We start from the raw sequence: 25,407 nt of genomic DNA on the forward strand, positions 1-25,407 counted from the left end.
AGAGCAAGCAGTGATGCAGACGGGCGTTGACCACCGCGCGCCCTCCTGGTTGCGATCTGCGAAGGCGCCGGCTTTGACTGGCAGCTCTGAGAGTCTCTTAGCCCCAGCTGGACGTTTGACATGTTTGCCCCCGTGGCGACCAGCGGGACGACCGTCTCTCATGTGCTGTTGTTTACTCTGACAGACACACGACACCGGAAACTTGGATCGCAGGCGGACAGTCTGCAGCCATGCGCCCATCTGGACAACTGTGAGCACGTTCCCGTGCGCACAATGTATGGGCACCTGCATGTCTGACCGTGTGCGCCGGTGGAGTCCAGTAATGCCTAAATTGCCTATATGGTCCCGCGAGGCTGGGAGAGCTCCACGGCAGAGGGGCTGCGAACAAGTTTGCTCCATTACTGCCAACGCTTTTAGCCTGATTTGTCGGCTCAGCAGCACTCACTCATCAACTAATCAATACAGAGGAGTTGGACCAGACTTCTTCTGGCGTACCAGCTCTTCAACGCATCCACACCCAGAAAAAAAAAAAACTTTGGAAATGTTTTACTGCAAATTTTTTTCATTTTTTGTCTAGTCGTGTTTCAAAAATAAATTGTCAGCAAATTTACGTTTGATTCAATCATATCCAAACTCTCTCAACCATCATGAGAAAACTGCGTCATATGTTTCCCCTTAACGCGTGACTGGGCAAGCTGTGCCACATACGTAGACACGGGGTAATTCAATTCAGCTGCAATTAAATTTAAATTTGCCGATGATGCATGGTTTCCTGCAACTCAACCGTGGAAAATGACTTTAAAACTATTGTGGCACAGTTTGACGTGATCCGTTTTCGAAGCACCAATTACCAAACTTTTGACGATCCCTGCTTCGTGAATGCGCTGATCTATCTTCTTCTTTTTATTTATTTTTTTTTCCCGACATCCAACAAGGTCACATTGCGCTCTGGGAAACTGCAGTTGTCAACTTGCAAAATTTTCACTTTTTAGCAAAATGCCGAGTCACTTAAAGATGATTCGACGTTTTTTTTCCCCCTAAGTTCTCCTCTTTGCTGATGAGCAGTATCACATGTCCGTGTTGTGAGCGAACGGCATCAGGAGGAAATCTGGACCTGCTTCGCAGCAGATACGCACTCGGCTCTAGAGTTACACAGCAGAGCGATTTTAGATGAGCCTCCCGCCCCGGCAGCCGCTCAGCCTTTCAGACAGCGAGTGGGCGACTGGTACCAGCATTAACTGATCGCCACAGATCAGGCTGGCTTAATGCAGTCCCCTTGCCCCTTGCCTTCAACTGTTAATTATCGTAAGCACATGAAAAAAAATTGTCAGGTTGCATTAACAAAATCAGCCCCGGTTAATCTTCTCTCATCGCTGCCATTATGGAGATAAATATCACTGGGTACTATGAGCATGCAGCAAGACGGGGGGAGAGTGGGAAGGACAGTTTTCCCAGTTTCCTCTTCGTAGGTGTATAACCGTATCAACTCCACTTATCATGCAGTGTGTGTGTGTGTGTGTGTGTGTGTGTGTGGAGGGGTGGGTGGAGATTTGTTGCTCTGAGGGGGATGCTCATCATCTTCCTTTGAGTTGCAGTTTCTTGCAAAAAAAAATATCTATATATAATAGATATCTCTCTGTAATGGCTTGTGTAAGAGGATGCAGAAAGTTTAAACGTGAAGGAAACCAAACCGTTTACACAATGATCGCCGTGCAGCAGTTGCCATGGAGACGGATGTAAGGATCACCATTATAAAAGTAGTGAGCGCTGAACTCTGCTTTGTGAATCCATGCATTTGACGGAGCCACTGTATCATCTTGAAGCCGCACGGTCTCCACTCACTTAAATTGCTTCCAGGCTCTCTGAAGTCTTTCTTTATCCTGTTTTTTTTTTTCTTAGCTGATAACTGGAGATTGTTAGGTTATGGTGTTACTGACTGTGTCTTTGCACTTTGACCCCAGAACACTGACATAACTGAACCCATGCGTGGAAGAGTGGGAGATGCAGAACTCCGGGTCTGGTCCCGGTTAGAGGTCAGAGGAGTTCGGGCTGGGAGGTTGCGCGGTGTCACATAATTTTCCCATCTTTTCTCCTCCCATAGTGGGGACCCTAAGAAAAAGTGCAACCAGTGCGTGCTTTGCCTTTTCCAGCCGTAAACACAACGGCGTTTTAGATGCATTTTGATATCCCCGTAGTTTCTGTCTATTCCCTGGAGACTTTAGACATCTCTCCTCTTTGTACCCGTCTGTGTTCCACGCCTCTTCCTTCTGTTCGGCTCCCCTTTCGGCCAGGCTCAGATCTCCGTTTATATGGCTGTGGGAGTGGAGGAGGGAGGAGGTTGTGGAAAATGCTCGAAAGATTATAGAGAAAATGGTTCCTCTGTGGCGAAAATGCAACAACACATTTTTTTGTGTGTTAGCAGCTAAGATTCTCAATTTATTTTGTGCTTAATGTAAATATTTGTGCGCTGGCAGAATGTGTGATGTCCTGAATGTGAGAAGCGTTTCTCTGAAGTTAACATTTCTCACGGACTGCGGCTGAGTTTTGTGCGGTTCAGGCTGCAAAAGCTCATTTTCATTGATCAGTACAATGTCTGCCATTGTATTTCTGCGATGGAGAGATGAAATAAATAAAGTGTGGAAATGCTCATTTGCTTTAAGGAGGAACATTGCTGAGGATTGTGAATTTATGGCTTATTGCTCTGCCTTTGAAGTCAGGACACTGATAAAATGAACCATGACCTGTCAGAGTGGGTCTTAGTGCCGTAGGAGCGCTGGAATGAGGACATGGTCGTGTTCCTAGAAACGAATGCGTATAGAGTTCTCCGCTCATCTCCTCTCATTTTCCGTCCACTTATCCGAGATCGGATAACGGCGGCAACGGGCTAAGCAAGGAGCTCCAGACGGCCCTCTCCCCAGAAACACATTCCAGCTCTTCCTGGGGGATCCCGAGGCGTTCCCAGGCCAGATGGGATATATAATCTCTACAGTGAGTTCTGGGTCTACCCCGGGGTCTCCTCCCAGCTGACCGTGCCCGGTATAGCTCCAAAGAGAGGCGCCCGGGAGGTATCCAAACCAGATGCCCAAAAAACCCCTTTCGCAGCATATAACATAGCAAGAGTTCATAAAGTTAAAAAAAAAAAAAAAAAAAAGCTTTGTGGAAAGTGTTTTTTTTTTCTTGGAAACTAAATGTTGCCTAGGTCTTCCATCAGTGTCGTCACATACCGCTGAGAATTGGTTTGAAAAAAGCTACTTGGGCAATAACTAGCCATGGCAGTGAGTCTTTGCATGCGAGCGTGTCTCCCGCTCTGTAGGACAGAGGTGATCGAAGGTCGGAGGTCTAGAGCGTGAAGATGGATGGGCAGAGCGGCCAAACACTTAAAGCACTCCAGACACACGGCTCAGAAGAAGAGCTGGAGACGAGGAAGGGCTGGAGGAAGGGCAGGAGGTTGGCCCGATGAGGCAGGATGGGAATGGAGGACAATACAGAGAAAACAAACAGTCCCAGGCGAGGACCCCCTCCCCCCTCCTCCCCTCTGAAAAAGGATTAAAGTGGATGTCCGGTCCCGACTCGACCCCCAGTTCACTTCCCATGTCCTCCTGACATCACTGTCTCGGAAGCCGATCCGCAGCTGGCCTTTTATCAAATCAAATGTCTATCTGTTTGTTTTGCGTCACGGTTTGGTCACGTGATGATGACACAGACAGACGCACAGCTCAATATATTAAAGAGAAAAAAAAAACAAAAAAAACAACAACATATGATCTGCTTGACATAAATAGAACAGTGTGTCTTTTATGGTGCGGTCGCACAGCTGCACATCTGTGTTTGAAGAGCACGACTATTTATATATCCCCTCTTTGTGCCGATTTCTCTCCTTACTTCTTCTGCTGTGTTGACACATGACTTCTCACCTCTCACAGACTTGTACCCTCATCCAATAGTCAAGTGTTTTCTTGCCTTAAAACAAAGTGCTATTTTGGCACTTCTTTAAGTCCATACATTGATTAACTTATGTCTTAATGTTGAGAGTGCACTCTGCCCCGTGACCCGTTTAATTTATCAGTACCTGTTCTACCAATAACCTTTCGCCCCGTTTTCCCTCTGCGTCCTCTCTCTTCCCAGACTCGTACTCGGCAGCGGGCAGTGAGGGCAGCATCTCCACCTCCGTGGCGTCGCTGCCCCCGCAGGCATCAGGAAGCTCGGCCCCGAGCTCCCCCGGGTCCAGGCGCTCCGTGAGCACCCTGAAGAAGTGGCTCACGAACCCCGTCCGCAAGCTCAGCGCCGGATCCGCTGCCAAAGGAGAGCGCCAGGTCCGCAAGCTCGAGGGAAAGCCTCCGCCTCCCCCATCTCACAGCCACAGCCAAGATCTGGGGAGCCCCCCGAGGCCGGACGAGACTTTCACCATCTTGCCTGTCACCCACAGAGAACTGGTGAGGAGGATGGATTTTTTTTTTTTTTTTTTTTTTTTGTGTGTGTGGTCACATGAACTAAACACTTCAGATGCTTAGTATGTGGTTCAGGTTCCCTTTTACATATTTGAGCCACCTCTTTAGTAAACTCATTAACTGAAATTATCCCTACTCGGCCTCGTCACAAGGTGTTTGACTGAACCAGTTCTGAAATAAACAGTCTTGAATAAATACAAACCACTTCCAACCTCTCAACCGTTGCTTGTTTAATTTGGCCAGCTGAGAAATGTCACGCAGGTCTGATGCAGGGTTGATCCAGTGAGCATCGTTTCAGGTGGCGACGTCTGTTTCAGGCTTCCTGAGTATGCGAGCGCGCTACAGACAGTTTGCCTCACGCTGATGTTTTGTGACTTTGACACTGTGGACTTGTGTGTCCCTAGGAGTGGAAAGATGGCCTCGCGAGCCCCGAGGACCTGTCACCAGCTACGCTACAGTCGCCCAGCTACATAACCGACTCTCTGATTGGCTGCACGTCACTGCCAAACATCCAGGTCTGCTAGCATGATATTTACTATGCATTCGTCCTACACGTAGTAATCTTTTAAGGGAAAAGCCTGCTTTTGTATGATCTACTGTCTGGCAATGAATTTCAGGCTATGAGGAATGAGTACGCCACTGATTCATTTTTGCTGACAACTTATTATACAGTCTCTGAGAGGAGTAGCAGTAATACTGTCAGTGGGGACCCGGCCTGGTGGGGAGGTGACATCAGTGCTCTTTGTCTCCGTGAGCCCCCAGCCAGATCTGGAAATGACTAACTCCACTGCTGCTGGCCGGTCTCAACCATTAAGCCAAACTACCACGCAGATGCACGCGGGAGGGCGGCTCTGTGCAACGGCAAACACGCTGCACACACACGTTACATGACTGCGCACCCCGCAGACACACGTGCGCACACTTGAGTGTTCAAACGAATGCGAGCTCCTCTCGGCGCAGATAGATGCTCTCGGGAGAGCAGAGGGCAGGGTCTGACAGCAACCTGTGTGATGCATGACTCATGACATGATAAATAGGAAATAGCACGAAACGGCAGGCGTCATGAGAAACGACTCTGGAAACAAAGAAGCGCTCGACAGAGGGGCTGTATTTGAACACATACGTTTTCATTTCTCCATCAGACTCTTGCAGCGAGTCGCCTCGAGGCGGAGGAGCGTCTCAGGTTTTCACGGGGAGCCTTTGTGCTGTGAGATGGAAGCGTGGCGACTGGGGTTTGCTTGAACCGCGGTGATATTGCATTAATCAGCTGCGCCCGAGGCCTGTCGATATGGAGCGATGATGGTGTCTGAGCGGCCGGGGCTTTGTTGCCGCGTCTCCCGTTGGTGAACCAACACCTGAGCAGTTAAATCCTGATTTCAGTCTCCACAACACATCAAAGGGCATTAATACAATTACATCAGAGGGATGAGGTCAGTGCTTTGGTGTTTTTACTGCCAATCTTCAGAGGAAGAGGGAGATCTAGGCAGAGGAAGAGAGAGGCAGGGGTGGAGAGATTAAACGGTGTGGGCCAGTCATCTGTGAGTGGTGATTTCAGTCGTCTGCCACGCCTTCGCTGGCGTGCGCGTTACATATGCATCGTTGTTTGTCCCCATCTCTTTTGGAAACTTTTGGATAGTTCGCAGGATGTTAGCAATTTAGCAAACTGAAGTGTCAAAAACCAGCCAGGACTACGGATCGTCGTATTTGTTAAACTGCTTTTCCTGAGGAACACTTTGTGCAGTCTGTCATCTCAACCTCCAGATTAAAAAAGCAACAACCGAAAACCTCAGGAACACTTTTTTCCGACACGCAGCGAAAATACTTGAGGAGTGCGGTTATTGTGAGACATCTTCAAAGCCAGCGGTGCCGTTAAATTGGGAGTTTTCTGCACTTCAGACATAATAAACCGTGCAGATCTGTTTGTCCTTAGCACCTATGGTAGCTCAAGAGTGTGCTCCGTCCCCCTCAAAAACATAATAATAATAGCTGCCTTGTCTGGAAATGGAAATGTCAAATATTCTTCAGTGCGACGCCTGAAGATTGGTATTCATCACACGTGAAGCCTAATATTTCACAAAGACAGATAGGTACGAAGGTAAACTGTTGTCAAAACCTTTTTGCATGGGTAGAAAAACAAAAGTTACAGCAGAGGGAGATGGGAATTCTTCCCGTGGGCTTTGCCACAACACATCTGGAAATGATCAGGGAGCCGGGGAGACCTGTCAGCCAGGCTCAAGCTCTCCTAGCGGGGCAAACCGAGCCGGCGGGAGAGAGGGTCTTTATGGAGCCTCTCCGTCTCTCCCTGCCGCACGCCTGTCGCACCGCTTTACTTCGTCTCCTTTCGCTGTCTTCCCGCTCCGTCTCACCCGTCACCGCGACAGAATAGGCCGCCAACAGGTTTCTGTCAAGGAGACGGCAGCAGGTGAACGAGTTGAACTGGACCCGAGAAGAAAAGGGGGAGGGGGGGGGGAGTCCTGTCCCCTGTTTCCATTTGCTTACGTGTGTGTCTATCCACCCATCTATTTATTTCTCCATTGGGCAGCTGTCTGCTAGAGGAGTCTGAGGGATTAGGTGTGTGTGTGTGTGGCGTGTGTGTGCAGGTTTTGTGTATGTGTTTAAGGTGTGGAGGTTCCGCTTGACTTGGATAAGAGGACACAGGGATTTAGGCGAAGACAAACGGCTGTCCTTGCGAGTTTACAGAGTCAGGAGAGAGTGCAAGAGGTTAAAGAGAAATTATTTGAAGAACCAAAAATAGAAAGGCAGAACTTTGGGTGCAGATATGACTGTACAGACCTATTTTATTTTATGACCATATAAAGGGGATAGCTGTATCGTATTGTGAGTGGGAATACTAGGTTACACAAACATCAGGCTCGTGCAGATGTGAAACATCCATTCATTGAGCTAGTCGGGATTTCGCAGGCTTTGTTGCAGTATGCACAGTGATTCTATATTTGCGCCAGGACCCCCACAGGAAATGATATCAATTCCAGGAAAAAGCATGAAAAGGAGGTCATGTAGAACACATGAACACAATCGATTAGATCACCATAACCCTGGGTTTATCGAGCGTGCGCTGCAGCCAGTAAGGCAGTAAAAAGGAACCACTGAATTAGATGAAGCAGTGCTTGGACGAAACCGAAGACACAAAGAGGTGCGTGATGCATTTAGAGAGTTTGACTCCCCGGTAGGGAAAACAGTTTATAATTTCACACATCACAAATGTAATGGCTCTGCCCCGGGTGAGTGTCTCTCTTCCCGTGAACCTGAACTCCTCCAGGAACCCTCGCAGCTTTATTTGTCATCTCCTACATCTACGGAGCCCGTTGGTCCCACATCAGTATCGCATGGATCATTAACAGCAACAATCTGAATCAGATCTTTTTATCATTCAATCTCTGTTCCTCATGTCTCTCCTCTCTCCCCGGTCACCTTGGCAACCTGCATCATTACCATCTCTCTCCTGCTCTTTATCTCCCTTTGTTTACTTTATTCCTGGCTTGATCCACATTACTGGCAGCGCGGACCTTTGATAAACAGTTTCTCTGTCTGCCTCTGCCTCCACAGGACACTCAGTCCGCCAGCGTTCAGCAAGAAGACAGTGAGTCCGTCTTGATGGACGACACCTCCAGCCAATGGTCGTCTGCGGCCGACACCGAGGAGGAGAGGAGGAGTGCCTTAGAGAAAAGCATGTACGTGTTCTATATCGGAGCCAAGATCCAATATCCATCGTTCGCATTGTTCAATCTGCAGCGATAATTCTCGCGGCCGCATCGTCTTCATGCGTCCCCTAAATCAATGTGTCGCCACACAAACAGCATTAAGTTTGAGCTTTGCTACGGACTGTCAGCGGGGGAAGATTTAACTGCGTCCACCGCAAACTAGGGCCGGGGCTGCTGGGAATCGCTTCTATCAGGCAGCTGTACGGCTGTAAAACAAAGTGTTTAGACTTGATGTTGGCTCCAAATGAAAAGTTATGGGATCTTCAAAGGCATTAGGATTCATTATGTGTGTCAAATGTCAGCCCGCTAAACCATCAATATTATAGTCTAGACGTCTAGATCATTTGTTAGTTTGTTTGTTGCATGGTCATAGCTCCGTATTAATTTCTAGATAATCCCAGATTTTTATTTTTTTTATATTCCACTTGCTAGTGGAAAAATATCATTATATAACACAGTCCAAAAAAAAAAAAAGAATGTACCAGTGATTTAATGATATTTTAACCTGATGCCATCAATTTCTCCTGTTTGCACAAAGGATCTGCCTTTTTTTAAACAGAGGACATTTAGACACATTTGGAAAAACACTGTTGTAAATACCAAAATGAATTGTGGCCGAATTCCATCTAGCTGCCTCAGCGTCGGGGTCGGTTATTGTGTGTTTTGACTCAGTGTCACCGGAGACACTAACTGAGCCACCGGTGCTACTCCCACCACGACAAGACAAGTGTCTACTGTCAAGCCGGCGCTAGTAAGGCAGGCCGCTGCACTAAAACACAGAAAAGTAACAGTTTTATGCCTCTCATAAATTTTGGAAACTTTCTTGTAACGTTGCCCAGAAGGAACTGTATAAGATTTTGTGCTAACTACTGAAACTGCACACACAGTTCTGATGCTGTAGACGGGGAGAGCAGCCAAAGATTGTCAAAGTGTTATATATGATGCTACGATCTAATTGATTCATTTATTTGTCTGGAACTCTTTGTAGCTCCGAACTGCGGTTCACGGTCTCCATTAGCTGTTAGTCACATGACCGAGGGTCCGCACTCGGGTCATGTGACGCCTCCTGAGCAACCTTCATTACAGCAGACCAAACGCCACTGTCTAATGAGAACTGTGTGAAAAACATGGTCTGTGTACCCATGTTTTTTTGTGAGGTTAATTAATTGGATTTTTTTTGTTGTTGTTGTTGTTGTTTTTTAAAGGTAAGTGCCCATTTGCAGACTTGCTATATTTCCCCCCTCTAATTTCTACCAAAGTGCGCTGTTGTTTCCTGGAAGCTCCAGGTGAAATCACAATTGGGTGTCTGTTCCACTCTGGAAAATTATTAGGAGACTGGGGCCTGTAATGTAAAGTGTATTTTAGTGCGAAGCATAAAATTCACACTGCTAATCTTCCCTCATTTCTACCTTTACAGGTACGTACTGAAGGAGCTTATTGAGACAGAGAAGCATTATGTGACAGACCTGGGGCTCATAGTGGAGGTAAACCTGCCGGCCAAGAACACACAGTGTGCACTGACACAGAATAGGAAACTTAATCATCCCACAGTCTGTCAGACAGAGCTCCAAATCCTAATCATCACAATTCCTCCACTTTACTGCACACTTTGGTCTGCCTCCATCCCACCGTCTCCAGCCTTAAGCAGATTTTGTGAATTATTATCTTGAAGAGTATTATGTTGCAGGGCTATCCGTCTCCCGGCGCTTTAAATAGCAGGAGATATTTTGGCTCAGAGAAGAATTCGAGCCATCTGAAAGTTAATAAAAGCTCGGTAATAGCTGTTGTGTGAGTTCGGCTCTTTGTTATAACAACCTAGATATATTAACTGCCGTTATTCTGAGCCAGATGTGGCTGTTTTTCTTTTTCTTTCTGGAGCTGAGAGCAGACTTCAGAAGCTGTGTCCTTCCCTTTGCAGGGCTACATGGCTACAATGAGCTCCAAAGGTGTACCGGAGGACATGAAGGGAAAAGACAAGATTGTTTTTGGGAACATTCACCAAATATTTGACTGGCATAAAGAGTAAGTTCCTTTTTTCCCTTTTTTTTTTTTTAAGCAACACGCTACTTGGAATATGTAGAAAGTTTGCTCCAACTGCATTCAAAGTGAAAGACAAACAGTGATTTGCAGAGTCCTCTGTTTTTAGCTGGGTGGCGGACAATAGAACAAAAGGTCGGGAGACAAATCTGACCTTCCTTTTTGGGGATGGTTGTGTTTGTATACGTGTGTGTGTGTGTGTGTGTGTGTGTGTGTGTGTGTGTGTGTGTGTGTGTCCGTGCATGTGTGTTTCCTCTCTGCAGCTACTTCCTGGGAGAGCTGGAGAAGTGTTTGGCTGAGCCAGAGAGGCTGGCTCAGCTCTTCATTAAACATGTGAGTATGATTAACATATAGGCGCACACACAAAGAAGAGACACACACACGCGCGCTCACACAGTCAGCGGGAGTGTCTGCTTCCTTTCTCTGTTTAAAGCGAAGGTAAAAGGAGCAAAGCAAACACGCAGAGCTCCTGTTTATCCTATACCCTTTTCCTTCTCTCTCAACTGCCGGCGTCTCTCCTTCCACTTCCTCGTTACTGATAGTCCTCGGTCCTGACCGTGTTTTTGCAACGCCGCACATGGCTAACACGTACACACACACACACACACACACACACACACACACACACACACACTCACACACACACACAAATGACACACTGGCTGATCTCACACAGCCTGTGCTGGAAAGGAAACACCAGGGAAAAAACTGTCAGAAAAGAATAAGAGGAATAACAATTCCTCAGCTCAGGCTCTTTGATATGAAAGCCTTTTTCCACCCAAAACACAAAAGTGCAAACTTCTTTCTACATTCTTCTTGGATCAAGAACCAAACAGATTGCTGTGTGCAAAAAAAAAAAAAAAAAAAAAGACAGAAAAGAAAAGTTCAGTATATTGTTCTGGGAATAGAATAGAGTCAGCACAGGGTCAATGTACTTATACAGGGAGTAAAATTAGATTTATGTATATTGGTTAAGTGGTGGCACATGCAGACTAGCAAGACGTGATGGGTAATTTGACCGTGTCAGCTTTGCTTCTTGTTTGAAGATGATTAAGTTAAATGTCTCTGTCTCTCTTTTGGTATATCCACTCTCTCCGACTGCGGCTCTTTAAACAATTCAATAAGGCTCAGCCCACTGTATAATCAACTTAAAAAGCCTGTGGGGGAATAAAGAAACTTGTAACTAAATCTAAGCATGGTGTCAAACTGTGAAAACAAGCAGACTGGGAACACGGCTCTAATGAAAAGCAGAGCGCCCCAATCCGCTTTTAATGAGAGCCGTGTCACCGTTGTGCAACATGTGTGCTCGCTAGCAAACATGCGACATATAAACATGCGAGCGCAGCGCTACGCGGGGGCCCTCGCGTTTCAGCGCGCGGAGAGTGTTTGCAGTGTCGGCCGCATTCAGGTGGAGCGGCTCGCCGTTCTCTAGGTTACGGAGCCATGTCCGCAGCCTGTTGCTAGGTACAGTCTTATACTTATCGGCAAGCTCTGAAAGTGTCCGGTTACCCCGAGGGAAACCTGTGTAAATTATAAATATGTTCATCTGCATGTAACAGCATTAGGCCTCTCAGAACCGCCAAATCTGCACCCCCAACGCCAATTAGTCACAGAAGAGTAGGCGGCACCGCACTGTGGGACAAATCGTCTCAGCTCTGCACCCTTTCATCCCAAACAGTGGCCGGCGACACCGCACATCAGTTTGTTTTTGCTCCCTTTTCGTTTGTTTGTGATGCTTCTAAGAGTAAGATTAGAGTCTTTTCCTGTTTAGCTAATTTATAATAAAAGCTTAACTGAATTATCTTGCAGTGAGATGTTTTTTTTTTTTCTTGGCTTCTATTGCAGGAGAGGCGTCTGCACATGTATGTTGTGTACTGTCAGAACAAGCCCAAGTCGGAGCACATCGTCTCAGAGTATATTGAGACTTACTTTGAGGTTAGTAACCATTAACATCTACTTTTTTTTTTTTTTTGCCTTTTAAACATGACATCTTTAACATACGACCAACGGTGATCTGCCACTCAAGTCCGTAGTTCTGACATTTAATATGCATGACTGTGTCGCTATATATTATGCATGACTCCCATTTATAATTCACATCATAATCTGCTCATTTCCATTGGCAGCAAGCGCAAGAAAAATAGACATACAGTATAATTGTCTGGGGTTTATTGTCTTAGAGGGATTGAATTGGCCGTCAGCTGCCGCGTCTTGTGCGGTGGCTGTCATTTTGACTGGTGTTGTGTCCGTCTCCGCTGTCAGGAGCTCCGGCAGCAGCTGGGCCACAGGCTGCAGCTCAATGACCTGCTCATCAAACCCGTCCAGCGGATCATGAAGTACCAGCTCTTGCTCAAGGTGAAACGCAGGGCAGCCACTGTGCTATTGATCACGCAGCAGCACCAATACTCACACACTGAGCAGCTGTCAGACACACAGCGGGGTCTGCCATAAACTTGTAAACAGACAAAACAGTCACACACACACACACACACACACACACACACACACACAGAAGAGCCTCGGTGCATGAATACACTAGTGTTTTGTCTGTTCAGGCTGCGTTCCAGTTGGAGAGGAAATCAAATCCTTCTTATAAAAGGGTTTAAATAATCACATAAAAAAAAAACCTTTGAAGATGATGATAAAATTAAATCCCGGGTATAAAACTTTGCCGAAATATAAATCTTTGCCCTTTGGCGCTCAAATGAAAGATGAGTTCAGCGCCCATAAATGCCCTTCCAGATGTCCACGCCATCGTCCAGGCAGTAAACATGGAATGCTCTGGTGACCATGCTGTGTTTGTTCCAACAGGACTTTCTGAAGTATTACACCAAAGCCGGGATGGACACGGAGGAGTTGGAGGTGTGTGTTCTGATGGAGAACCACGAGATTTGTATACGCAAATCACTGTTGTTTTTTAGTGCCGTTACCGACCCTCCCTTTTGTCTTGTGTGCAGAAAGCAGTAGAAGTGATGTGCTTTGTGCCAAAACGTTGCAATGACATGATGAATGTGGGCAGGCTGCAAGGCTTCGAGGTTCGTCATCCTTCTTATAGACAGTCGCCTTCACGACGGCCCTAGTGCCGACTCTCCCGGCCTGTAAAAACCGCGCTCTAACTGCTTCCTCTGTTTGTTTGGTTTATCTTCACCGTGGTACCAGGGGAAAATCACGGCCCAGGGCAAACTTCTCCAGCAAGACACCTTCACTGTCACCGAGCAGGACAGCGGCTTCCTGTCCCGGACCAAGGAGAGACGGGTCTTCCTGTTTGAGCAGCTGGTCATCTTTAGCGAGCCCATCGACAGGAAGAAAGGCTTCTCGCTCCCCGGATACACCTTTAAAAACAGCATCAAGGTGGGTACCTGCAAACTCAGCCACGCAGGACGAGGAAGGGAGAGCACTCCCAAGTTACGGGTTACGCAACATATTCACACCACGCTAATTGTTGCCTAAATCAGCACGTTACATAATTCCAAGGTGAGAAGTTTTTTTTTTGTTAGTTTTTTTTTTTTTTTTATAGAGAGAGAGTCACACGTGTTAGTGAAGTATTTAATAAGGAACACAGCAGGAGGAACTCCTCGCAGATGCTAGTCTGTTGTGATGTGTTCCAGGTGAGCTGCCTGGGGGTGGAGCCCACTGTGGAGGGTGATGACGCGCGCTTCGTGCTGACCTCACGCAACCCCGACGGGAGCGTGGTGCGCTTCCAGCTGCAGGCGTCCTCCCCTGACATCTGCAGGGCCTGGGTCAACGACGTTGTCCAGATCTTGGAGAGCCAGCGCAACTTCCTCAACGGTGAGATGACACATCGGTCTGGCGTCGTTTCCGTTCGTCAAGGCTGGGGAAAAAAAAGCGTGAAAAAAATAAAAACTCTATTTACTGTCTTTCAGCCTTACAGTCGCCCATTGAGTACCAGCGGCGAGAGAGCAAGTCTAATAGCCTGGGCCGCAGCATGAGGCCTCCTCTGTCTGCCGCCAGCGCCCTGCGGCCCCACTCCTCTGCCTCTATTGACCGTCATAAGCTGCCCTCCCTTCACTCCCACAACACCTCCCTGCCCACGCTCTACCTGCCGAGCCAAGGCCTGACCCAAGGACCCATCGAGACCTGCTCGCTGAGGGATGTAAGTTTCTTCACATGCATTGCCACGGTTGTGCAGCATCTGCTCACCCGAACTCGAGGTTACCTCAGGCGCTGCTAACCCCCCTTTTTGAGCGGTTTTGGCTTTTTGTGTGCATGCCCTCCGGTACTGAGTGACTTACGACTTTCTTACCTGCATCTGCAGCCCGCTGTGGTCCACCCGTGCCCTGCTGACTCCCACGCTGTTTCTCCATCACATGTCCAGCTAGGCTTCACCAATCAGCCAAACTGTCAAGCAGTGTCAAACGGGCTGTACACCCCAGCCACGCAGAGCGCACAGGTAGTGTATACGCATGCATTTAGAGCCAAGGCCGTCCACGCAGGGGCGTCCGTCCCAGTGTTGCAGTTAAAAATGTAATTATTTCGCTCGTGGCTGAACACCGTGCTGCTGAGTTGTCAAGCGGCCATTATTTAACACCGGCACTGGGAAAATTAATGGCAAAACAAGCAACAGGAAGCTAACCACTGGGGAAATAATAGGGCATTGTACAATAGTTCCAATGGGCTCATTAATGTTAATTAAAAGATGAAAGACTTTAGTAAATGGTAACCATTTATTTAGGCATACATGCAGTGAGGCGGTTTGCCGTTGAGAAGAGCAATTTCTCCCCCTGTTGGACAGAAAAGGAATGAACGAAAACCAGGATTTTCCTGAAGGAAATTGATTGTGATGGTTTCACAATAACGTTAAGTTAGAGTGGAAATTCCCAGATTTAAGTGCCTTCCATAAAATATGACACTTTCTGTAAACGTAACCCTGCCCGTCCTTACTTCAAAATTTAAACCATTTGTTCAGTCAAGAACAGGAACATCCTGTTGTCGGACTTCACATCACCATTAGCAACGTCTCCCTCTGTCAACGCCGGGCTCTTACCCTCAAGAGGCCGTGCTGACAGGCCGGCAGTTGTTGTCCCCCACCTCTCGCTCTGTTTGCTCTGGCTGGACAGACTTGGCACATCCCAAACAGGAAGTAGGCCGAGCCAGACGAGGAAGTCGAAGGGAGATGCCTATCAAGCGCAGATAATGGTTTCCCGTGCCGGTGCTGGGGCACATAGATGGGCCGGTGCATATTTTTTAGACTTTGGCTGTGAAAGAAAAAAAAAAAAAAACTTATCTGTTGTCACGTATTCCATGAAACACTCAGCAGCGAGGTCAAGAGCAGGGACAGAGGAAAGAAGGCGGGGGACGTGGTGACTGGCACAGGAATAAAAATGCCGCGTGCTTGATTTGTGGGCGAATTAAACGGAAGTGCCATGTAGTTGCGTGATGAATGTTCCTTCTTTCCCCAGCAGAGAGCAGGAGAGGGCTGCCGCAGGGGTCAGGTCGCCGATGCCGCGAGCCAGGCTCCGCTGTCGGGTCCCTCAGCTGGACGACGTCCCAGCAACCTGGCCCAGCTAGCAGAGGACGAGCTTTGAACCTCGATACTGTGAGTCTCCTGGGTCAGGAGGACAGCTGCAGCAGCTGTTAAGACTTGTCTGCTGTTTGTTTATGCCAGGCTGGACCCTCACCTGGTTCAGTCATGACGGAACCTAAAGGAATATATGAAGGAATTATGGGCTGCGAATACTATAAATACTTCTTCGCTCCTTTTTAGAGAGCCATTTAAAGGGTGGTGGCTTTGCCTCGATTGCCTTCAGTGTACACGGACGGCACCCAGCGGGACGCGGCTGGGCTCAGAGTTACAAAACACTCACTGTTATGTCAATTTCTGCTTTTTACCTTTTTCGAGAGTTTGTATTCCGCGCCATTCTCTCTTTCAAAGGGCAAGGGGAATTTGTTTGACGATTCCATTCCTAATTGGGGCAGTCACTGGAGTTACGCGTGTGCCTGAATGTGTGTTTATGAAATGATGCGAGGATGCGTCTGCGTGCATGCGAGCGTGCAAGGAGTGGTGGTAGCTCTTCTCGTACGCTCTGGTAAATTGATAATTAGATTTTTTTTTTTTTTCTATCTGGTGCCCCCTTTGTGAAGACAAATACAGCTACGTTAGTATGTTTTTTTTTTTATTATTATTATTTTTGTCCTCATTTCCATTCTGCGAGCTGAGATCGCTGTTTATGACACAAGAAGAACGGGAAAGGCGAAAAACACTTGATGTGAATATGCCACGAGGACTTTACTGACTCACATTTCGTCTGAAAGTGAAGAACTTTCTGTTTTGCCTGGGTGTTGAGAGCCCCATGTGTGCTCTGCTATTCTGTTTGACAGGCCTCCTTTTGATCTGGACAAAAAGGCATGAGGGAGCCCTCTGGAGGTTCTCTGTGGGTATGACGTCACTTCAGAATACTTTGTTCTCTTTGGGCAACTCCATAGGAGTTGCAAGTAAGATGCATCCAAAGGGCCTGCTGTGCTGACCCAAAGTGCTGCATGCAACATCTCTTTTTGTGACCAACTGGCATAATATTTCTTTACGTTGATCTTTCTTTCCAGGCCGAAGTGATTGGTTTAAACTGATATTAATTGTTTTGCTAGTCCACCATTGTCATGTCAAGGCTGCACCATTTCTATAATCTCTGTTAGCTTTTGCTGCCATGGACTAAATACTGTACAGCGCATACCACAAAGACAATCATTTCCGCTTGTAAGATGAAGAAGGACCGAGGTGTGCAGAGAGATGTTCCGAATGGTTAAAATGCAGGTTATCGTATGTTGCCGGATGAACAGAGTGAAGCTCACGAAATCTGCATGCTCCCTCTTCCTCAACAGTGCCAAAAACAACAGCCGCCCGCCAGTCAAATGTTTCATGCTTTTACTCTATAGTTCAGCTTGCCATTGCTCTTTACAAGTCAATCATAGATATTTGTGTTTCTATCTGCATCGTAAAAAGCCTGAAAGTGACAGGAAGCGGAGAGTGGAGGAGGTGAAGGGGACTGTCCTCTGTGGTCTTTTTTTTTTTTTTTTTTATGTTTGTGGCCAGTAGAGGTCCCCACAAGGCTTTCACTTCCAGATTAGTTGGCTCATACAGCTGCACCAAAGATCGATAGGCCTCATATTTTATCGCTTAGTTCAGTCCAAGAAGACAACACCGGAAAATTACTTACAGTGAAGCCGAAAAGATGGTTGAGCTGAACCATCTATCGGTATCCACCTGCAGTTAATGTGAACTGTTCGCGGGGAGTTACAGATCAGGCAGTTTTGCATGAAACACAAAGGAATACCACTATAAAGAACCCACAACAAGGACATAAAACCAAGGGAGGGTTGGTTAATGCCATGTTTGATCGAGTAGAAACAGTTGTATCATATCAAATAAAAGTGTCATTTTGAAAACGAGTGCAGCGTTTTGCGTGTCTTTCCACGGCTCTCTTTATTGGCTTTATCAGAAATAACCCTGTGCACTATTATTTCTTATGCTGCGAGTACCTCGATCACTTTGTCAAGCCAGTTTTATTTATAGCCAAATACGACAAACCGTAAATTAGCCTCCGCGGGCTTTTAGAATCGGCGCAATATTCTTCAAGTTTAATGTTTGGCTGAACTAATAGAGACATTCAAGGTATTAATTTTGCTGCAGGAGACCTCCGACGGCACCCCGGGGCGTCTGACAAAGACGGAGCGTTGCTTGCTTTCGCATCCCTTTTGGAGAAAGTTCAAACAGGATTAAAAACAAAGAGAAGAAACCCCTGGATGAGCAGACATCTGGTTGGCTGGCCTTTGAATAAAAGCCCCTTTCTGGGCAGTAAAGCAAGGCTGATCGTAACACGGCTGTGATATATGGAGGCTTGCGACAGAGGAGGGGAGGGGGGTCGAAGAGGTATTAACTTTCACAAGGGTGCAAAATCAAAGGGAGTTCCTGTCACCACTGAGGGGGTCTCAGCAACAGGGGTCCCATTCACAGGGAATTCCTCTCCACTGCCCTCTGTCGCATCTGTTGACTCAATCTTCCCCATTGAGCGAAAGAAAACACTCATTGAAAGCCACATGACTGTGAACTTGATTGCAGCAGGCGAGACAAACAGCCCCATCAATGGGATGAGTATTTACTTTGAGGTGTGAAAATCTTTGAACAGCCCACCATGTTAGGGCTTCCTTAGGAGCTTCTCCCCTCACACCAACGGCACAATGATGAGCAGCATTCGTATTCCGAACCGCAATTTAAATTATCATTTAAATAAAACGTTAGATCTCCAGGTGCTCCGGGGCACCCTCAGAAATTCACACATTTATTGGATGAGCCGATAAGGAGGTTAAAACCATTGACTCTCGCCGTCGACGATGGATGTTTACTTCGAGCACATGCGACATTTAAGAAAAAAAATAACATTGTTAGAAGCAGGGAAATTGTTTCAAGGACAATGTTTATTAAAATGTACATGCTGTCATAACCCCAATAAAACTGTTCGTGATATTTATACATAATTTACAAAGAACTTAAAAATTAAAAATGTTGCTAATCTGCAGCACTGGGGCTTCACAACGCTGCTTAAGAGCCGATACATCTGCAGATCAAAGACTCTCGTGTTCACATCTCAAGAAAAGATCCTTGTAGCAGACAAATTAGGGTATGTTTTAGAATAAGAATCTAATTCTCAACAGCAACACGGGCATTTATCCATTCAGAGCCTTTTGAGAGAGAGAAGATGTTTTTTTGTTTTTGTTTTTTTTTTCTACAGCAACCGTGAGGTTTTCTATAGGGCGAACATTTATTTTGAAAGTGACAATATGGACAAACACTTCAGAGTAAACCTCTTTGAGATTTTCTCATGTCCGGCGCGTCCTCCCCGTGGATGAAATATTTACATCGTGAAGTTTGAAGGAAAAACGTGGACTTTCACATCAGTTCAAATTTAAATAAACGGTTGATATCGAAAGGCGCAAAATGTTCCTCTTATGTGGCGTGTTGAAAAGTACACTGAACGATGCGGCAAATTCTCACAATGTCGCTGAAAAAAAAAAAGGCTTCAAGTTTTCTTTAAAGGTGCGTCGCCTCCAACAGCACACAGATACATCAGCCAAAATGGTCACTAAATATTCGTTTATGGTACTACTTGGAAGTTAGAATGAGAGCTTTGACAAGAGAAAATATTCGGGGGAGCTCGATGCTTACCCTCTAGTGCAAACCTATGGCAGTAAGTGTGAGTCACACAGTTTGGTCTTGGTTGAAAATGATTTCTGAACGACGGCCACTACTCTCTTTTGATATTGGTGAGCAGAGGGTCCGTGCTCTGCCCAGACCGGCTCTTCCGGGTCTGGTGGGTCTTCACATGCTTGGAGAGGTGGTCGCTCCTCATGAATCTCTTGCCGCACTGCTGGCACCCGAACCGCTTCTCCCCGGTGTGCGTGCGGAGGTGCCGCTGCAGCTCATCCGAGCGGGTGAAGCTTTTGCCGCAGAAGAGCCAGTTGCAGATGAATGGCCTCTCCCCGGCATGCCAGCGCAGGTGCGCCTTCAGGTGAGAGGTCTTCTTGTACACTTTGCCACACTCTGGGATGTGGCAGATGTGCAGTCTCTTCTTTCCGAACTCCAGGCCCCCGCCGTTTGCCTGGCAGTTTGGGCACTTGCAGCGGCGGCAGCGGCGCGTGGAGCTCAGGAGACCCTTTGACGTGCCCTGGAGAAGAGCAGCTATCTGTGGCTGATGACCCAAAACCAGCTGCCTGCCCAGAGAGAACGGGTGGTTGGAAGGGGTGGCGTTGGTTTGCGGTAGGCTCCACCATTGCTGGCTCTCCTCCATATGGTTGCTAGATAAGTGATGTCTGGCCGATGAATTCTGGAGGAAGCTGGGGAAGTTTTGTCCGACACTGTTGTGCTGAGGGTAGTAGGGGCCGCTGGCCTGCGGCTGCGAGGACAGCACCTTAACGGGGGACAGTTCAAAGGAGTAGGACGACGGAGGTTCAGCCGGAGGGGTGAGAGGCAGCTCATGGTGGTGGTGGTGGTGTGGGTGATGGTGATGATGGTGACTCAGGCCAGACTGCATGTGTCCGGGGAACTGAACCTTGGGCACAGTGAAGGTCATCTGGTGCGTGCTGAGGGCCGTGCTGGGCGGCATGTCGTTGCTCCAGAGCTGAAACATTCCAGATGTGGAGCTGACAGTGCCCTCGTAGGGGAACTGGGAACCTTCTGAGCCCATGGAGCTTCCCACCTGCCAGGCCTGGCTACAGGTGGTGGCCAGGAAGGAGAGGGCGTTGGGTGGTCCCTCTGGAGAGGAGCTGGGCGTCCGGTCCTGTGTGGTGATACACGAAAACACATCAGGTTACCACGGGGACAACTTAAGGTTTTTAACATGATGAAAATATTTCCATTACCTTGTCATGAAGATTTAGAAATGTAATGCATTTTATTTTTAGTTTCCTAATATTTAACTGTCTTTATTTCCTATGTTAATTACTAGTGTTTAAATTTTAAAAAATGGAACAAAAACAATTCGACACGCTGATCGCGCTCCACTTCACTGCCACCCAGTCAGGAAATAAATCCACCTGCGCTCAATTAAAAAGCCGGAAAAAAAGAACAAACCTGTAAGAAGGTGTGCAAAAAGTTGTCCGTCCTTTGTATCGTCAGCGCAGCCATCTGTCCTCGGGCTCCTTCTCCACGCACCTGCGACACAAACTGCGCCGAGAGGAGACGACGCGCAAAGTCTCAACTACAGCTGGCAGCACAAAGAGGATAAAGGATGCTCACATTCGCAGGTCTTAGGCGACTCCCGAGACTTTGGAGATGTAGACTGTGAAATCCCGCGTTATTAAATGTCCTGAGTCCGGTGCGTAAATGTTTTCAATGCGCTCGCAGTCCTGGTCGTCTTGGCGCTGGAACAGGAGAAGAAGAAAGAAGAAGAAGAAGCCCGTCTGAAGTTAGAGGCAGAGAGGCGCGCAGTAAATCCTTGAGATCATCTCAAAGGCGCCTGAGCTGCATCTTCTCTTTATAGAGAGAAAAGATCCTCTCAACGGGGTCTCCAGTATGATGCAGGCGAGCCCGTCAATAGAGAGGAGATGTGAGGGAGGGAGGGAGGAAGGAGGGGGGCTTGTTAGGTGAAGGGGTGGGCTACTCATAATTTCCCTCAATTTCAACCAAATGCTGACCCCAAGAATTGACTCCTCCTCCAATTGTTCTTGAAAAAGCCCTGAGGCATTAAGAACAAGAAAAAAATCACCGTAATAATATCACATAATATCTATATGAACTTCCCTGGACATCTTGTGAAATGTCCCTCTTTCTTTTTTTTTCTCTTTTTTTTACAAGTGGGAATAAACTCACAAAAGTGTTATATCAAAGAGTCCACATTATGTGTCTCAGCAACTTTCAATGACTACATTTAGGACCCGGAACAAAATGCTTAGTCTGTTAAAAGATCTGAGATTTAAAATATATATATAAATATATATTTTTTTCTCCATCTGGGAGTATTTGCCTTCTTTGTTTCAGCTCCATTGTGGGAATTCACGAAAAGGAAAGAAAGCAAACGTTTGAGTTGTATTTTTGGCAAAACCTCTCTCATGCAGTTTTAAATGAAGAGGTGGGCAAACGATGATCTGCATAAGACACACAGATGTAAACACTAACAGATACAGGACAGTGGAAATGTGCAGCTTTCCTAGCTTTTGCAGGTCTTAAAGAAACCAAATTAGGAATTTAAGTTTACCTGAGCAGAAAATGGATGATTGGATCCAGGCATCTTAAATCACCATCTGATCATTGTCTCTTCCTGATAATACAAACTTCTTGTGTCTTAATACAACAGCAGGCAGCGGGCCTGTCACACACACTCTGAAGATAGTCCCCCCCATGCCTCCTTCCCCTCACAAAGCTAATTGATAAAACTCAATCAAAGGCTCTGGGTTCTCACCAGTAGGTGACATGTCAAATAGGCTGCCCTGTGTGACATTCTCACATTTCAGAGTTCAAGTAGAGGCCGCTTCAGATCTGCTCCATTAAATGCAGATTGAGGCTTAATCTCATTCTGTAAGTCTGTTCACCATTACAATGTTAAGAGTTTAAATCCAGGCTGGGAACCCACTTCTCATGTAAATTCCCGGCCCCTCACTTATCTGCCGCTCACTGTTTCACAAGACTGTGATCCTTAAATAAACACATGGCGAGGAAAAGCCATTAAAAAAAAAATAAAAAATCAGGAAGAACTTAACAAAAGAAATAACTTCATGCTGTACTTTTTTTTTTTACTTACTAAACAGAAGTTCCCTTTGTCACATTTAGCCTGTAAGTGAACTCACAGCTTTTTAACTGTGCAATTTGGTTGAAGCCCTTTTATGAGGCTGACGCTGACACAGAGACGTCTCATCTTAAAACACGATTAACAGCAATCATGTGCAGACTTAAGCCGCGGCCTGGTGATAAATCACACGCACTGTCTTAACCCGAGGTGGTGGCCACATTGTTCTGCCCATGTTTTTGTTTGTTTGTTTGTTCTGTTTTTTTTTTTTTTTTCCTTTTGCAGGAAAATGTAGCGAGAGCAACGAGGGACGATTTTCTTCCTAAATGTTTCCCGATGCCTCTCGGATGAATTACAGATTCAACAAAATCATTTCAGCACTCAAACATGGATCTGCAAATCAATACACACACACAAACACACACACCTCACCATGCAGGTTGTAATAAATAAGATGTAGTTACAACAACACTGAGGGTAAAAAGTGTAATTCCAAATTAAAGTGAACATTAAGGATGAAAGAAAGCAGAGGGGAAGAGTGAGGAGGACATGGAAATAGGAGTGTATCTTGGAGGCAGAGGTATACTATGTCTCTGGTTTATTACGGAGCAGAAGTTGTTAATTACCCTGATTCTTATTTCCTGTCCCCTCTCCCCCACGCCACCCCACCCCCACTGTACTGCCTCCCAGATGAGTGTCTTTGAAGTGCAAAGTACTCTCTCCTCACTTTGAACTGTGAAAACAATGCTCATGTGGTGGTGCTTACCTTCCCCATGTTACCTCATTTAAATAGACCTGGATACGGCTTCCACAGTATTCAAGGGAAAACTAATTTCCAGAGAAAGAGGTCCCTGTGTTCATTAAACAGCTGGTGAGATTGCCGGTAATCAGGCCCCGCTCCGTCATACGCGGCGCGCTGCTCTGACTGGGTGGCTACCAGCAACTTCAAAACTGACACACGCTTTAAATCCCAACAAGATGATGCAGATGTTCTCCTGCGCCTATTTCTAGACAGAGAGGGGAGGGGGGACAAAAAGACAGAAAACACATCAAAGAAAATAAAATTTAAAACTCTACAGGGCTGCTCGTGTTAGTTTAATCTTCCGAAATCTCCCGGCCTAACAGGATTTTATTTGGTCGTCTAGCCCCTTTATCCAGCACAAATGGTGTTGTTTTTTGTTGCAGACAATCTTTTAGACTTAAACTCAGAGCGTAGAATATGCGAGCGGGTACTCAAGCTGTTTTTATCATGCCTGGGGGGCAGTTTAAAAGCCTCTGATCACTAAATTGTCCCAGCTGTCTTGACCATCTGCACTCGAAAAGGGCAGCCACGGAGGAGAGCAGCCTTTGTACTGGTGGCCATGTCAGAAAGCCAGTTTTACAGCACGCCGCTGACTCAATAGCCCTCATGTGACAAATGTGGCCTAATGGATGAGACAGACAGCATGCGAAGGCCTGCTGCTAACTGGAGTGCTTCACTCTTTAGCCATTCAGCGGGCCAAGGCCGGACAAGATGGTGCGTAATTACCGTGACGCTCAGTTTCTTTAGGGTGAAGAGTAACGCCAACAGCTGGACTTTACAGTGCGACAACTCGATGCCTCATTCAGGGAAGTCTGTCTCCTACTCATTTGAGGGGGAGGAGACACGGAGCGAGATGTCAAAGGAAGATTTACGTTTGAGATTCATATTTTTTTATTGACCTCTGTACATCAAACGACACACGCTCTTCTGTTTGGACCCCAAGAGGATTTAAAAACACTGATTGTGACGCCCGCTTCGCCCTCATCTGTGGCCACTGTTGCACCCAAAAACCTAAAAGCACCGTAAGTCGAGAGCTGAAACTTGGCTGCCTTTAAAACGCTTCTCTCGTCCGAACCTTTAAATGATCCCTTTCACCATATCAAAGTGCATTTTTGTTTCTGGAACATGACCGAAAAACTGTTTTTTTTTCTTCTTCTGTTCATCTGTGTCTAATCACAGTTTCACACCGTTAAATTATTTAATATACACCATGTTTTGGTGTGGAGGAGTTTTTTTTTTATCACCAAAAACATAAGAAAATAATCAATTCTTTCATTTGTGCGTGTAAGCATCTTTTATTTTTTATTATTGCCATTTTCATGGAATCATTCTAAGGCGTCTTAATTTAGCTTTTCTGTTTGCCAATTAAACAAATCCTTACACATGTAAAAAGAATTGTATTAAATTATAAATCACAGTGTTTTATTTTTGAAATATCGCAGCAGGATCCTGCATAACAGAGTTCACATTGCTAGGTGTGCTGGAAGCAGAAAGCTATAATAATTCCCTCATCTCATGTCCATTAGCATGTTCGAAAACCCCGAAATCTCCAGTCTTGGGCAGACACAGGCAGACAGCACGCATCCCCACTTGTCAAAGAAAACTTTTATCAATACCAAGAGCACTTGAAGTTTGTTTGCATTTTGTTTTCCAGCACTCTTAACAACTTCAGAAGTCAGATCACAGGAGTATCTGATCAAAGCGCTTCGTGGTTAGTTCTGGAAACACAGGAGTGCTACGCCACGCTTTGATACTCCACATCAATATTTCAATTCAACAATCACTTGACATGCACCCATACTCCCAGAGACGAAAGACGAAAGAGGAGAGAGGGAGAGATCCAGGGAAGATGGAGGGGGTTTGGGAAGTATACAGTAAAAGAAATGGATTGAAAAAAAATCACTGCCTCCTTCACCTTTGTAGCAATAATGAACCAAAACGCCCTTTACAATATTAACGCGCTAAAATCTTTACTGTGGAAGTTTTATCCTTAAATTAAATTAAATTAAATTAAATTAAATTAAATTAAATTAAATTAAATTAAATAAGAAGCAAACTACAAAAAACAACAACAAAAAGAAAAAGACTCTCTGGTAAAACTTCCCATCGCCTAAATTAAAATTCAGTCCCCTCACTTACACGTATCAGTCCCGAAACTAAAACAC

At 46.2% G+C, this 25,407-nt stretch overlaps 2 protein-coding genes across 5 annotated transcripts in view; one reads left to right on the forward strand and one right to left on the reverse strand.

The window, feature by feature from the left end:
- Positions 1 to 17,611, forward strand: part of arhgef25a (Rho guanine nucleotide exchange factor (GEF) 25a) — a 44,010-nt gene extending 26,399 nt beyond the window's left edge. For 2 of the 4 annotated variants that reach the window (XM_047584528.1, XM_047584553.1), the window contains 15 exons: positions 4,126 to 4,433; positions 4,853 to 4,963; positions 8,016 to 8,140; positions 9,588 to 9,654; positions 10,089 to 10,192; positions 10,471 to 10,540; positions 12,053 to 12,142; positions 12,470 to 12,562; positions 13,019 to 13,069; positions 13,165 to 13,242; positions 13,367 to 13,558; positions 13,816 to 13,996; positions 14,092 to 14,321; positions 14,484 to 14,618; positions 15,628 to 17,611. In XM_047584528.1, the coding sequence (XP_047440484.1) occupies positions 4,126 to 4,433; positions 4,853 to 4,963; positions 8,016 to 8,140; positions 9,588 to 9,654; positions 10,089 to 10,192; positions 10,471 to 10,540; positions 12,053 to 12,142; positions 12,470 to 12,562; positions 13,019 to 13,069; positions 13,165 to 13,242; positions 13,367 to 13,558; positions 13,816 to 13,996; positions 14,092 to 14,321; positions 14,484 to 14,618; positions 15,628 to 15,753 (1,961 nt within the window). In that variant the 3' untranslated portion in view covers positions 15,754 to 17,611. The remainder of the gene's footprint in view (positions 1 to 4,125; positions 4,434 to 4,852; positions 4,964 to 8,015; positions 8,141 to 9,587; positions 9,655 to 10,088; positions 10,193 to 10,470; positions 10,541 to 12,052; positions 12,143 to 12,469; positions 12,563 to 13,018; positions 13,070 to 13,164; positions 13,243 to 13,366; positions 13,559 to 13,815; positions 13,997 to 14,091; positions 14,322 to 14,483; positions 14,619 to 15,627) is intronic. The other 2 variants (XM_047584537.1, XM_047584545.1) reach the window with 2 other exon arrangements.
- A 1,008-nt stretch (positions 17,612 to 18,619) lies between these two features.
- sp5l (Sp5 transcription factor-like) lies at positions 18,620 to 21,238 on the reverse strand. The gene is made up of 2 exons (XM_047584566.1): positions 20,790 to 21,238; positions 18,620 to 20,496 (listed from the first exon to the last, which is right to left on the reverse strand). Exons 1-2 carry the CDS (start codon positions 20,841 to 20,843, stop codon positions 19,465 to 19,467), a joined length of 1,086 nt encoding a protein of 361 aa, XP_047440522.1. The 5' UTR covers positions 20,844 to 21,238; the 3' UTR covers positions 18,620 to 19,464.
- Positions 21,239 to 25,407: the final 4,169 nt, after the last annotated feature.

Source organism: Mugil cephalus, chromosome 1 (assembly GCF_022458985.1).
Source record: "Mugil cephalus isolate CIBA_MC_2020 chromosome 1, CIBA_Mcephalus_1.1, whole genome shotgun sequence".
In the NCBI taxonomy this organism is placed as follows: Eukaryota; Metazoa; Chordata; class Actinopteri; order Mugiliformes; family Mugilidae; genus Mugil; species Mugil cephalus.